Source organism: Suncus etruscus, chromosome X (assembly GCF_024139225.1).
Source record: "Suncus etruscus isolate mSunEtr1 chromosome X, mSunEtr1.pri.cur, whole genome shotgun sequence".
In the NCBI taxonomy this organism is placed as follows: Eukaryota; Metazoa; Chordata; class Mammalia; order Eulipotyphla; family Soricidae; genus Suncus; species Suncus etruscus.
Genome location: NC_064868.1, coordinates 16,877,720 through 16,893,858, shown reverse-complemented (window position 1 = coordinate 16,893,858; position 16,139 = coordinate 16,877,720). Strand labels below are relative to the sequence as shown.

The window sequence follows — 16,139 nt, the reverse complement described above, 5'->3', positions numbered from 1 at the left end:
CCTGCTGGGATGGTCCAGGGTCATCAGGCCTCTTCCCATGAGTAGTGCACCCACTTACACTCTGATTCCAGGGACAAACCCTGTTTCTCAGTGGATCTCTCTTGCATCATGGTCTGTAGGTGCCAATGTGTGCCTTAGGGCAAATCCTTTTCTAAAAAGTTCTTCGCCACCTACAGAATAAAATTGTGATGCCAAAACATTAGGTCTCACCCTTTCCCACACTATCTAAAGCTCGTGTGTTAAATTTTAACAGAAAGGGGGTACTTTTTCCATTGATTAATATTTTTCCTGTTGAACAGAGGAGAGAAAGCCAAAAAAAGCACAGCTGGGCTATTTCCCCTCTCTGAGAACGTCATTTCCAGGCACTTTGCGCTTAACGTGATAACTAAGAATATTTTGATAAGTGTTTCCCAGTCGGGATAAAAATGCTTGCTCGGTTCCAATCTGCATTCCAATTCCTGATTTCTGTCTTGCTTGAAAATGACCCTCAAATGCAATTGACCGTAACCTCCAGGGCAGGCTAAGTCCACTCTAACCTACTTGACTGTTTGCTCTGGTGTTTTGAAAAGTGCCCTAGACAAGGCCTTCTGGCTAGAAGCCAAGTTCAAATTGGCCGTTTAATTGGACTTGCTGTGCCTCAGACCCCATCCATTCAGCATGGGACAGGTCCTGGGCAGCCTTATGATCTTTGTGGAATGGAAACAGCCTGGGTGCAAGGATAGGGAGGAGGCTAGTTCATCTGTCTTACAGACACAGCTGGCCCACGCTCTCTCCAGACTTCCTGCTAACTCCAAGAAATTCCTTCTTTCTCCAAGTCATCATTATCATCCCCATGCTACTCTAATCGGAGGAAAGAAAGGAAGGAAGGAAGGAGATGTCATAATTTTGAGGGCTCTGATGAAAGTCCAGTTCCAGCATATTGCTGCACTAGGATAAACAAAGGAAATGGAGGCTGAATTGAGTGGTGGCAGTCAGGAGATTTCAAGCAAGCTGGAGACAATTTTCTGATTCTACACTTGATCTTAGCCAAAAAGCCGAGAAGCGATGGAGACAATTTTCTGAAAAGTAAAGAGTTTGGGGAATGAAGTGTCCAAACTTGGGAGGAGGAAATGGTTGCACAGCATGTGATCTCAAGTGAGAGTCTGCAGTAGGTAAAAATGTGCTTCTCAGTTGACTAACGTTTAGTTTACACAAACTAGAATTGAGTTTCTAGTATTACAACCACAAGCAAAGGTAAGAAAAGCTTACTTTTTCAGAATATTTTCAGAGTCAGAATATTCTGATTCAAGACACGCATAAGAAATGGTTAGAGCAGCCAAAGAGATAGTACAGCAGGTAGAGCACCTATCTTGTGCAAGGCTGATACAGATTCAACGCCCAGCATCCCATATAGTGTCCTGAGTCCCATAAGTAGTGATCCTTGAGCACAGAGGCAGGGATAAGCTCTGAGAACTGCTGGTTGTGCACCCTCTTATTAAAACAAACACTGTCAGAGGGGGCTCAGGTGATGGCTCAAAGGGTTAAAGAATATTGCATGCAAAAAGCCTGGGTTCAATTTTCTCATTTCCATTCTGGGCATATTCCCCTGAGTACCTCACCCCTAAGCATTGCTAGATGTGCCACCCAATCAAAACAAATAAAACAAATTGTCAGAACGGAAAGCAAGCCATAGAACTACTTACAAAGAGGGGACATTGAACCCGATGACATAAAGCATGCTTTATATCATACCAGAATGCAGCATGGTCAATGCTCATTGTAACAAGAGAAAAATCAGGTCAAAATTTTTCTTTAGAAAAACTTATGTCTATTACTCATGCTTGTGGCATGCCTAGTGGTGACCACACAGATTCCAAATGTAACAATACTTAAACTCCACTTTCTTCTTTCTTCCCTTCCATCCTGAACAATGGAAATTAAAAATGACATGTGGGCAAAATGGGGAGCTCAAACTCATGCATAAATTGAAGCAAGGCCAAATCCAAACTCCTCTGCAAATACAGGAATGCTTCCCCAAAGGAATAGCTGGGCAGAATTTTCCTTTTAGTTGGGAGTACAGTTCCATTGGTATATCAGATCAACCAGATTAGGGGATTTCACACCTGGTATGCACAAGAACTAGCTGGGGATCACTGTTGTATTTCGGTATATGGATCTACAGTGGGGGTTTCACTAGTTTAGGTGCATGGGAAGGGTTCACACACATCATTGTGCCAAGAATCAAAACTCAGGGCCTTATACCGGTGAGGGGGGGTGTTCTACCACTGAGCAACAACCATGGGTTTCAGGGACTTTTGTTTTCAAATTTGTAGGTATCTGGGCTTATTCTCCTATTCTTCTGTAAGGAGTTGTCATTGGTAGAGCATCAAATATCTCCATTTTAGTGAGCAATAAATCTTTTCTGATCTTCAGGTCAGGAATTTTAAGTCAGAATTAATTTTTTTAAATGAAACAGAAGAGAGAAAAGAAGAGAGGAGAAAAGTGGCAGAGTACATTTTGGATAGAAAAGATTAGTAGGCTTTGTAAACTGTTTTTGCTTGACTAGGCATATCTACTAGATATGGTAGCTTATGACTACCATACTAAGAGTACAATAATGAAAAATCTCCACTAGTCTAAGTCAGGTATTCATAAACACAGGGCAATATCCAGCACACAATCTGCTGGAGGAAATGATACACCAAGAGCTGTTTTCATGCCAGTCTTGAGTAGAGGTGAGCTGCTAGGGCAGAGCAGATGGCAGGTTACCTTGCCCTTTACAAAACAAGTTAGCTGACTTCAATGATTCTGATGAGATGGTCCTGTTTGCCCTATATATATATATATATATATATATATATATATATATATATATATATATATATATATATATATATATATATATATATATATATAGCAGAATACTAAATGTTTCATTAGAAAACTACACTTTGGGGGCAGGGGATGCAGGTCAGTGGTAGAGTCTATGTCTTTCATGTATTAAGGATCTAGGTTCAACCCTTGGCACCATTTCCACAATAATGTATATTGAAAAATCACAGTATTATTTAAATGATATGATAAGATAAATAAAATATTTGAAAAGAGCCACTAGATACAGACACAGAAGAAAAATTTGCTAATACATCGTTACTGATGCAAGGGAAAATATTCCCAGTTGGCACTGTCCTGGTTTCCTTTGGGAAGTATGACTGCATAGGTTAGCCATTGGAATTCACTCCTTACTCATCATGGAAATAATTTGTCTACTGGAATCTTCTTTTAGTGAGTACATGGGCTATTTATTTACATCCATTTGAAAGCATTCCCTGGTATCTTCTATTAGTCAGTACATGGGCTATTTATTTATATTAGTTTGAAAGCATTCCTTATATTTCTTGAAACACATTTTGAATGCATTTATTTTTAAGTTTAGGTCATGCCTGGTGGTACTAAGTTGCGGTTCCTGGCTCTGTGTTTAGTAGTCTTTCCATTCCTGGGGGTCCTGGGAGTACCATGGGGTACTGGGGATCATTTCTTGTATACATCTGCATCTCTTGTATACAAGAGAGTTATTGCTCAGCCCATCAACTTACCAGACTAGCTCCTGAAGAATGTGTTTCCTTTTGTATGTATAATTACTACCTCTAAATATCTAGGTTCAAATAATTTATCCTCAAATAAATTAAATTCTGAATTAAGGGGGCCAGAAAGATAGCATAGAGGTAGGGCGTTTGCCTTGCATGCAGAAGGACGGTGGCTCAAATCCCGGCATCCCATATGGTCCCCTGAGCCTGCCAGGGGCGATTTCTGAGCACAGAGCCAGGAGTAACCCCTGAGTGCTGCTGGGTGTGACCCAAAAACCAAAAAAAAAAAATCAGAATTAACATTGAGGCGTGTGCCCAGCATTTTGATAAGGAAGGTTTTGGAAAATTAGGAACATGGAGTCCAAGTTAATTTTCTTAAGATTCAAAGATATAGAAATAGAAGGAATTCCTTTGTTCTAAAGCTAATGCTTCACCATAGATCTTTGCCTGAACATTATACATATGTATCGATCAATATTAAATTTATCCCTTACTATATGAAATAAAAAGACAGTTCTTTCCCAGGGAGTTTCATAACTTGAAATTCTTCACTGGTTCAAAAATAGAGGCTGGCAAACGAGGTATGTCAAGAACTTACACTGGTCTGAGGGCAGGAAGAACCAATATATACTAATGTGTGACTACACTGCCCTCCTGGCAATGTCCAGTTGAAGGATTTGGTGTTAGTTTATTTTCACCAGGTCTGTGGGTCATGTGAATGGCACCAGTGACAGATGGAGGTGAAGTTATGAGACTAATGTCACATCTCGTTGTCAACAATTCTGCTGGTCAATCCTCCAGCTGCCCATTTCCACTCATTAGAGGACTTCACTGTCCTTTCTCTGGCCTCAGTGCCCTTGAACTGCTGGGAATACAGGAATCCAAGTCCATTTTGAGGCACCATGCCTACGACTGGCCTCCCTGCCTGGAACCTTTCCAGGGTGTTGGCACCTATGCTTGGCCTTTCTCTGAAAAGCATTTCTAGCTGGGGACACATTCACTATGATAATAGAACTTAGAATTCTATTATCTTGGTCCTTGGTCCAAGTGGCCAACTCCTTGGTCATGTGTCAAAACATTAAATAGGCTTTCATCCTTCTCAAGTGACCTTTTCTTTCTAGTCAATTTCTTCTAAAATAGTTTTGATAAGAAAATGTAGAGATGGGATGTCAGGCTTGAAACTATAAATAAAATTCATGAGACAACCCAAAGGCACATTCCCCAGAATATTTGGCTTTATGGGTGTGTTTAGAGCCTCAATCCCAACAGCCAGGGAAACAAAAGCAAAAACAAACAAATAAGACTAGGGCTAGAGTTATACGAGACTTGAAGTCAATTCCTGGCATAGAAAAAACATCCCCAAAGTAAACTATAATTAAATACAAAGTTTCACATCAAGAAAGAAAATACATCAAAATGTAAAGTTCATATTATTGAATAGGAGAAGAAATTTGTATATTATTTAGCCAAAAAAAACTAATATCCAAAAATGTGTTAATAATCCATAACAAAACCACCACAAACCCATTAAAAACAAGTAGATTAAAATAGACATATCTTCACAGAAGACATACAGTTGACCAATACATACATAAAAAGATGTTCATTAACTCTTATTATTAGGGAAATGCAAGTCAAAATCACAATGAGATTAAACTTCACATCTGTGAGAATTGTTCCTTCCAAAACTAAAGAGCCAACTGTGGACAAGATGTGAAGATAAGTGAACCCACAATTGTACACATTTTGGGGGAACTGAAATTGGTATAGCTGTTAGAGAAAGCCATGTGATGCATCCTTTAAAAATGAAAAGAATGATTCCAAATGATATAGTTTTTATCACACTTCTGGCTTTTTACCTGAAAAAAGAAAAAAAATTCTGTTTCCCATGTTCACTACAGAGCTATTTATAATAGTCAAGGTTTGTAAATAACCTAAGTGCCCATCATCAGTGGATAAAGAAGATACCAACCATCTATACAATAAGCTACTGAACTTTACAACAAGAGAAATTCTTACCATATTTGCAATAGCATGTATGGACCTAGAAGGGCATCATGTTTAATGAAATAAGACAGAAAAATAAAATGATTTCATTCATATACAGTATATAAAGACAAGCAAATTAATTAATTAAAATTAATGTTTAGGCTACAGGACCAACTTTGTGGTTGCCAGGAAGGGTGAAGCATGGCTAAATTGGATAAAAGAAGTCAATTGAATGCTGAAGGACAGAATTGAACTTTATTGGTCATGTGCATATTTGAGGATATAAAACTGACACTGATATAATGTTCTAAAGCAATGTGACTGCAATAAAACAAATACATTTCAGACATCCAATTTTAAAGGTAATACTGTCAACTTTCTATTTCAGAGTAACAGCCTGAGCTAAATCTCAATATTTTATTATGTTAGCTTTGGCTTTTCCATAAGGAAGTAAATAATTAATAGCATGGATGCCCTTGTGTATACCTTCCTAATTTCATTTCATTCTCTTGGGCTGAAAATGGCTCTCCTGAATTCAGAGTGGATCATTGCTAATGGTATTTCTGTATGCAAGCCTAAATATTCTGCAAGCTTTAAAAAAAATTAACCAAACAAACAAAAACCGAAACACAACAAAAACCTTCCATCTTATCTCCCTCTTTTACTCTATCCTAAGGAAACAGTAATTCTAGGTTCTAGAATCAACATCCATTGGTTTGCCTTTTTGTTTTTGGCCCACACCTATTGGTTCTTAGGGTGGTGCTGGGTGAGTTGTTCCCAGTTATGTGTGGAAGACTGTGTAAGCTGAGGAACAATCCAGGCCCTCCTGCATATAAGACATGATCTTTAACCCACTGAGTTATCTTTCTGGCCCTGTGTGGGATATTTTGAAGTTTATTAAATGCTATTTAACTTTTTATTCCATACAAATGATTATAAACCTGTTTATATTTGTGTGATTTCTCTACTACTTATATCTATCATCACAGGTCATTAATTTTCACTTCTGAAGACTAATTACATACATAAGTAATTTGTCTTACAAACAGCTTTATTGATATTTAATTAAGCTGACATACTGAAAGTGCAGATTTGATGTTTTAAAATATGTGCAAACCCACAAAACAGTCACCATAATGAAGACAATGATCATAGCCCCAATTTTCTTCCTGCCTTTTATGATTCATTCTTCCCTTTTCCCTGCCACTCTGCATTAAGCAATCATTGATTTATCACTATAATCTCTAAATTCCAAATAAAATATTCTTACACTACCTATCATTTTCACCCTGGTGTCTTTCACTCACTATAATCCTAGCTTCATCCTTTTGGTTGGTTACATGTATCAATAGTTCAAATGATGAAAGAAATCTTTTCATGGCTGACTACCACCAGTTTTTGTGTTCATTCCTTTTGGTGGCTGGTACCACAAATTGCTGATAGTCATCTTGGGGCACTACATATAACAATAACAAGAAAAATCATGCATGAGTCTTGTATGGCCATATACTTTCATTTCTCTCAGTAAATGTTTAGGATGGTAGAATCAAGTGATAAGGGCATGCTTACTTAAGAAATAGCCAAGGCTGGAGCAAAAGTCCAATGGGTAAAAATTTGCATAGTAGGTGGTAGAGCTGGGTTTGATCCCCAGGATCCCAAAGGGTCCACTGAGCCTGCCAGCAGTAATACCTCAACACTGCTGGGTATGAACCAAAGCCAAAAAATAAAAACTATTTAAATCTTTTATCCTTTTATGTGTAGCAGATACTAGTATATTGCTACACAAATAATTTCAAGTATTTCCTTCTACTTTTTGGTTTGATTTTACATTCTCATAACAGTGTCCTCTGAAAAGACATATTTTACTTGGTGGTGGCAAACGTACACGTGATGGTGCTTAGGGGTGATCCATAGCGGTACTGAAGTATCAGAAGTGGGTTGGTGGGCTGCAAGTGCCTTAAAATCTCTCCAGAGATCTCCAAGAAATTTTTGGTTTTGGTGAAATCCCATTTATGAACATTCCTTTTATATTTTTGTCACTGTAAATTAAAATTTCTTTTTTTCTAATACAAGGTCACCAAGACAGTTTTCTGTGTTTTCTTCTATAAGTTTTAGAGTTTTATCTTTAGCATTTATGTACCTGATCTATTTTGAGCTAATATATATTTTTGTTTTTGTTTGTTTGATTTTGGGACACACTCAGAAGTACTCAGGGGTTATTCTTGGCTCTGTGTTCAGAAACTACTCCTGGCTGTGCTTGCGGAACCATATGGGCTATTGGGGATCAAATCCAGGTAAGCTGTATGCAAGGCAAACACACTCTACTCACTGTGCCATCACTCCAGTGCCTTAAGTTAATTTTTGTGAATAGTGTAAAATTTCATTTTTATGGGTAAACATCCTTCCCAATACAAATACCAAAGCAGTTCCCAAGTTTCAACTGAAGCTGAATTCTTTGTAATTTAACTGCCTACATTTATTATTTATTATTTATGATTTATTATTTTCATACCCACTTTTTTCATATATCCTTTTAAATAGCCTTTTAAATATATCCTTTAAATGTCCTTCTTTCAGATTCACATTATTTTCTCTTTTAAAATAGACGTGACTCCTTCATTTATACCTCCAAACATCTTTTTCTTATTTTCCCATAAAATTAATTTCATCTGGGGTGAGATAATGTCTGTTGATTTTGTCTACTTTTAAAAATTGAACATTTTTTTAGAATTGTCATTTGAAGCACATGGATGGGATGGTTCATCAGGGCTCAAATCCAAGGCTTTACACATGTGAGTTATGCAGTCTATCTCTGAGCTACACCACTGACCCCAAAATTGTGGTCTAGTTTCTGCTTTAAAGAGAAGAAATCATTCATACTCTTAATTTTTTTTGCTTAGACTGCTCTATCTAACACTTTTATAATCAACTTCCTTTGCTCTTTGGGGTAATTACTCAAGAATTCCAGGTATTGGTAGGAAGCTTATCACAAAAACTGAAGTAGAGAAGGGTCTACTGTGGAGGTGATAATTTGAATTGATCATTCTGGATAAAAACTGGGTGCATAAGGGGAATGGAGCCCTTCATTGACAGTAGTGCAAACCATAGGAGAGGGAGAAGGAGAGGGAGAGTAAGAGAGCGAGCAAGAGAGGGAGAGAGAGTGAGCATCAGGGAAGGAGAGAGAGAATGGGGACATTGGTAATGGTAAATGTGCACTGGTGAAGGTTGTTGTGTACTGTATGACTAAATCAGTCATGAACAACTTTAATTGTGGGAAAAATACCTATTAAGATACAAGGTTAAGAATAATCTTGTAACAATGGTGTTTAGATTAAAAAATTTAAAAATAGGGGCCGGAGAGATAGCACAGCGGTGAGGCTTGCATGCAGAAGAACAGTGGTTCGAATCCTGGCATCCCATATGGTCTCCCGAGCCTGCTGGGGCGATTTCTGAGCATAGAGCCAGGAGTAGCCCCTGAGCGCTGCCAGATGTGACCCCCCCAAAAAAACCACCAAAAAATTAAAAATAATTCCATGTATCAGGTCCAGAGTGATAGTACAAAGGGTAAGGGGCTTGCCATGCAGCTGGCTGACCCAGGTTTGATCCCTTCGTCCCAGATGGTCTCCTGAGCAGGTAAGTACAGAGCCAGGAATAATCCCTAAGCTTTGCTAGATGTCCCCCCCCCCCAAAAAAAACAGGAAAAGACCCCCAGAAAAACCCAAAACAAAACAAAAAACGAAAGAAGAATTCTATGTATGTCTGCATGTCTGAGGATCACTGTGAGTACTGATTTCAGAAACACTACAGGACAATGCTTTACTCCACAAATGACTTCTTCCAGAATCCTATGCCTAAGTGAATTAATCAAAAGCTACGTCTCTGGGTAAAGACGGTCAATAATCTTTTATATTTCATTTTAATGAGATGCAAAGTTTTACATAGCTGCAAAATTTTACATTAAACAATGAGCCTTATTTTAGAATCTCATATCATTGAAAAGTGCATCCATCTGCTATTTCCCAATGCCTCAAGAGCTAGTTCTACATGGGAGTTGACGGTTCTTTCCAGATTGAATCCCAAGTATTCTATTTCTTCAGCCATAATCATGGTCCAGGAATCTTGTCCAATTTAGGCCCATGGAGATGTTCACCTTGATTTGAGTACAACTATGTGTCTGTGCTTGTGTTTAACTTTGTTCTCTGTCAATGACATGTATATAGGGTGGAGTGACTGTACCAAATGGTGAATATCTTGGCTGGAACTTGGAGACATCCCTTTGCTACTTTGCTGTAGTTCCTAAGAGAAAATCTCCAGATGGACAATTCAAGCTAAGAAAGGAAAGGGAGGGGCCGGAGAGATAGCATGGGAGGTAAGGCGTTTGCCTTTCATGCAGGAGGTCATCGGTTCGAATCCCGGCGTCCCATATGGTCCCCCGTGCCTGCCAGGAACAATTTCTGAGCCTGGAGCCAGGAATAATCCCTGAGCACTGCCGGGTATGACCCAAAAACCACAAAAAAAAAAAAAAAAAAAAAAAAAAGAAAGGAAAGGGAATCAGGTTGGCTCAAAAGATGTGGTAAAGATTCATTCACTGCAGGCTGAATAATTCTTAGATGTGTTATTTTATACAACAAAAGGGCTTTGCTGTTGTGATTAAGGATTTTGAGATGGGATGAGGAGAGGAGATTTTTCTGGTTGGTGCTGCTGATTCCAATGACAAAGCTCTTTCTGAGTGAAAACCTAGAGTCTATACCAGAAAGACTAGGAAATTGAAGCAAAGATCAAGGTGATGTGATGAAGAAACCATGAGCCATGGACTGTAGGTCGCCTCTGTAAACTTGAAAAGGATTTTGCCTGTTAAGCTCTAGAAAGAAACAGCATTTTCTTGAGCTTGAGCCTATGGGACTGATTTTAGACTTCTGACCTTTCGAAGGTCATATCCTAAATCTGTGTTGTATTTAACCACCAAGTTTGTGCTAATTTGTTGCAGCAGCAATAGGAAAAGTTGAAGTAGTAATGAGAGCTGACCTTTACATGTGACCAATTTAGCAGAAACAACTTGTGTTCCAGGTGCTAGTGAAAGAAAAATCATCATTCATTAATTATTAAATAATATATTCATGAATACTAAATGGATGCTATGTTTAATATCCAACAATAATGAATTATTACAGATGTCTTTGAGGTAATATTGTGTCTGAGAATATGGAAGACATTGAGTACCCAGAGCTGTACACATGTGGTACATAATTATGGAAGTGGCAATGAAGCCTTGAGTCTTGTGAAGATTCCAGGCTGATACTTAGTGGTTTTCAGAGCTGTACAATTTATATGTGGGGAAAAGTAGCTTTTCAACATATGTGAGTCAGTCCTTGACCAGAGAATAATTTCATATTAATTTACTAAATCACTATTAGCAGCTTTAAAATCTATTTAACTTTCAGAGTACTACTACAATTTACATATATAAATATCATTCCATCTATGAGACAAATGTACTCTAAAATATTATTTGGACCAATAACATGGCTTAGAAGGACATGCATTGGATGTTGGAGACCCAGAACTACATGCATTGAATGTTAGAGACCAAGGTATGATCTCTGGTACCATATGATCCCCTGAGCACTGCTGGGAACAATCCCAGAGCACTAGGGTATGCACAGCCTCTGAGCCTGCCAAGTGTGGCCCCCTAAAATAGAAAACAAAAAAATGAAGCTGGAGAGATAGTACAGGACACTTGTCTCATACACAGCTGATTTGGGTCCAATTCTCAGCATGACATAGGTAGCATTGGTAGGAGTAATCTTTGAGCAGAGCCAGTAATAAGCCCTGAGCATTAGCTAGATGTGGTCCCACACATCCAAAATATAAGAACAAACTTTTAAAAAATTGTTAAAAGGGGGGCCGGAGAAATAGCACAGTGGGTAGGGCATTTTTCTGGCATACAAGTGGCCCGGTTTTGAAACTTGGCCTTTCAAATGGTCCAAGGAGCATAACTAAGAGTAACCCTGAGCACAGAGCCAGGAGTAACCACTGGGTGTCAACCCCCCAAAAAAAGGTTAGAAAGGTTAAAAGACAACTGTTAAATTGTTAAAAGACCTTTTAAATGTCATACAAAAAAGAGAATATACATTATTATAATCTATGTGCTACTTAACATTTGCTAGTTTGTTTTTTATTACATACTTCATAAGTTATGAATAATAAGAAATTCACAAATGTATTGGGTACTGAGTGAATATCTCTATTTCAAAATATTTATAAAAAAAACTATCCTTTGGGGGCCAGAACAATAGAGCATTTGCCTTGCACACAGCTGACCCAAGACAGACCTTGGTCGATCCCTGGCAAGGCATCCCATATGGTCCCCCAAGCCAGGAGCGATTTCTGAGCGCATAGCCAAGAATAACCCCTGAGTGTCACTGGGTGTGGCCCAACCCCCCAAATTATCCTTTGATGTAGCATAGAAATAAGAACAATGAAACAGCTCATATGTATTTCAATAAAAATATGAGTAATGTAAAATAGAATAAGGTAATTCTAAAGTTACCAATAGTTTTAGAATGAATGAATTTTGCAGAATTAAGAAACTGGTCCTACTCTGACAAAGATAGTTGAAAATGATCCCTCTTAGATAAGAACCTGGTGCTGAAAGAAGGGAAAGTGATAGATAGGCATGATACCCCTTCAATAACAACATTATAAAACACAGTGTCTAAAAGGGGTAGGAAATGTGCACTGGTGAAGGGACGGGTAGTGGACATTGTATGACTGAAATTCAATCACAAACAACTCTGCAATTGTGAAAAAAAGTATTATGATCAACATTGTAATTATGGTTTTAATTTTAAAAAAGTACTCTTACAGAATGTAAGATAAATTTGTGAATTACTAGGAATTTTAAACTTATAAACACTAGAAAAGGAGTACTAGCAATACAGTCACCAAGGAGTATCTGAAATAACGGAGCTTTACCATGATGAAATTATACATGCCTAAAGTCTTTCATGGTTATTGGAAATGATTTCATCATTTTTTTTCTATTTGGGGTCATATCCAGTAATACTTGGTGCTCAGGATCACTCTTGGTGAGGGCAGGAGACCATATGGAGATAAAGCCTGAATGTACCATGTGCAAGGCAAGCATAGTACCCACTGTACTATGTTGTACTATGTACTATTGTTGTAGCCTCCCATTTCATAATTTGTATATATTTCTTTAAACATTCACTTAATTCTGTATTAATTGGTAAGATGTCACCAAAAACACACAGCGTAAACCCTTGCTCTGTGGAAGCCATCTTCTTACAGAGATGGGATAACTTGGCAGGACTCCTCAGACAGATAAGGATGCATAAAGGGTTGGAGACATAAAAGGTCCCCTGGTGGTTTTGATATATCATAAAGGCTTAAAGGAATATTATAGAAAATCTAGAGAAATATTTCCTAACCTACTTAAGTTTATGGGAGTATGATATTTTCACTGGGTATAAAATATGAAGATTTTCAGCCCTAGAAATCATACCTTTCCTTCTTTGATCTTGGTTCCAATAATTTGCCGTCTTTGCTGAATGATCTCAATGAGAAGATCACACTCTTCCATCAGTTTGGCCTCTTGACGTGATGCATTGACCTAAAGGAGAGATCATATCGTAAACATGACTTTGCCCTTTGTCTTAAGTTCAATGGCCATTTTAATATAGACTAGTTTCCTCCTGGGAATTGGTAACAAATGTTTTAAAAACTAAGTCTTCCTCCAGTTACACAGGGTGGTAAATACAGAACTTAATAACCACTTCCAATTTGTCATTACTCAAAGCCATTGCTATCTAATGATAGCAACATTTTTTTATTGAACCAGACAGCCTCAGATTCCACCTTAATATAACTTTTACATCACTATCACCAGTGGCTTGGAAATCAACACTTGAAATATATTTGCAATTCCTATGTTTTTATTTTGAAAGAAAAGAGCAATGTTGGTTTTTTAACATAAAAAGTAAACTTAAAATGATTATTTTATGGAATAGAATGTGTTTCAGATAATTTTCCAGAATTAACATCTTATGACATTTATTAGACTTTTGCATATTGTTTAGGAAATATGGTTACAATAGTGTTAAAATTTATTGAATTGAAGTAGTACAAAGTTTTTCAACCTTCCCATGATCAAATTGCCCATGACCACTGTCCCTATGTCATTTGTTTTTAAATTACATTTATTACATCTTTCTCTTAAAATCAACTTTTATATTTAATACCTATAAAAACATCAAAGAAAAAATGTGAATAATCTTACAATCTAAATTTATAATTTCTATTGGGCCAACATTGATTTCCAACAGTGTAAGTTTTAAGAGTATACCTTAACACTTCTTCAAATGTATGATACCATGCCATGACAGCCCCATATTTCTTTTTTGTTTTTGTTTTTGAGGCCACACCCATTTGATGCTCAGGGGTTACTCCTGGCTAAGTGCTCAGAAATTGCCCCTGGCTTGGGGGGACCATATGGGACGCCGGGGAATCGAACCGCGGTCCTTCCTTGGCTAGCGCTTGCAAGGCAGACACCTTACCTCTAGCGCCACCTCTCCGGCCCCGACAACCCCATTTTTCTAACAGAACTCTACCACATCCAATCCATTCCTCTGTTCATCTGTTCCTGTTTCTCCCCCCACCCCAATAACTATCCCTGTGTTGTTATGCCATAATTTAACTTTCTACTTCTGGTCTATTTCTGAAAGATGAAGGTTCTACAAGGAAAGTAAGCCTTGCTCCCTGGAAAGCTCATATAGAATAGCTTGTATTTAAGACTCATTGTATGCACTGAGGAGTACAATGAGTTCATTCTTGGCAAAGCAACTGGGCTTAGGAAACACTCTGCACATGCTATTTTCTTTACCTCCTGACAATTCTTCAATGCTTCTTCACAAATAGAGACCCAAAAATCACAGCTGTGGGAACTGGACAGAGATCATGACTTTTATGATTTTTAACACAGTGCAGGAGAAACTGTGGTATCCTGAAGACGGGCAATAGTGCTCTTTACTCAAGTATGATAACCCAGGGAGACGGCATGGGCCGATCATAAAGTCCTTTTGAATTAAGATACTTGATCTAAGTGGAGTCATTTCATTCTTTGAGAATGAGATAAACTGAAAGCAGGATCAGAAGTTAATTTAAAAAAAATCCATGGATGGCTGTTCCGAGAGCTCATGTCCTGTTTCCAGAGGCCAGGATGCCCTGAGTTTTATTCCCAATCATAAGGCACAGCAGAGAGAATATTCAAGACATGAGAGTGACATTTGCAGCAAACCATGAGATTATAGCCTATGTCAGATAAGCACTCTAGTGTATTTTTCTACTTGACATTTAGTTTTATTATTTAATTTGTTAATGTGGGGCATACCCAGTGGTGCTCAGAAGGCTACTCCCTGTAGTGCCAGGGGGACTAGATGTTGCTTGAGAGCAAACACAGGAACTCCAGCATGTGAAGCTTTCTTTCAACCTGTTGAAGTGGCTCTCTGGCACCAGATATGCTTGCTAAATGTTTAATTAACAAAGGGAACATGGAAACTGAGCAGAGGGGCACAAGGCGTGGTTCAAAGGCAAGTGTTTGCTAAGCAGGCATGAGACTGAGTTTGACCACTGGTGCTGAGCAGTCCCAGTGGCTCTGTAGATCCTGTGTCTGTGCTTCATTCCTTTTTATCTCAAAATAATATTCCATTTTGGGGATAGGCCACGTTTTGTTTATACATTCATCCATAGATGAAAATTCAGGCTTATTTCTAATTCGGGGTGATGATAACTAATTCTGTCTGAACAGTCAGGGACACATTTTTGTGTGCATATATGCATTCCTTCATTTTTGAGTAGAAAAGCAGAATTGTTGGGTTCCTTGTCAACTCTATGTTTCATGTTCTGAGGAACTGCCAAAATGTTCTCTAAAGTAGCTGCATCATTTTATAGGCCAATGAAATATGATATGGGCTTGCCAATTTCCTCACATCCTAATCAATATTTGTTATTACCTGGCTTTTATATTTATTCATCTTAATGAGTGTGAAGTAGAAACAATTTTTTAAAGAAATAACACTGATTTATATCAAAAGGGAGTAAGGAAGTAGGAAAACTAGAAAAAAGGTGTTTATGTATATAGGATAATGGAACTTCAATTTGCATTTCCCTGATGACTAATGTTGAGCATCTTTTCCTGTCTTAAATGGTCACTGCGTATCTAATTTGGAGACGTGCCTTTTCAGATTCTTTGTTTAGTTTTAACATTGACTCACTTGTCTTTTAAATATTGAAAAACTGAATGATTTCTTTATATGCCCTGAAGACAAGTTTCTTATCACATATGTGATCAGCTATATTTCTCCTACTATATTCTGTAAGTTGTCTTTATTTTCTTTCTTTCATTTTATTGGGTGTGCTCATTTTCTTGATGGTACTTTTGTAAGCATAAAAGTTTTGAATTTTGATGATGTTGGGTTTTATCAATTATCACTTGTGTTTGTAGTGTCACGTAAGAAACCAAATCTGGGATTATGAAGATCTACACCTCTGTTTTCCTTTAAAATT

The 16,139-nt window shown here is 37.8% G+C and overlaps 1 protein-coding gene across 1 annotated transcript in view; it reads right to left on the bottom strand.

Moving 5' to 3' along the window:
* Positions 1-16,139, bottom strand: part of MID1 (midline 1) — a 138,681-nt gene that overhangs the window by 39,804 nt on the left and 82,738 nt on the right. The window contains exon 3 of the mRNA XM_049766775.1: positions 13,081-13,188. Coding sequence (XP_049622732.1) covers positions 13,081-13,188 — 108 coding nt within the window. The remainder of the gene's footprint in view (positions 1-13,080; positions 13,189-16,139) is intronic.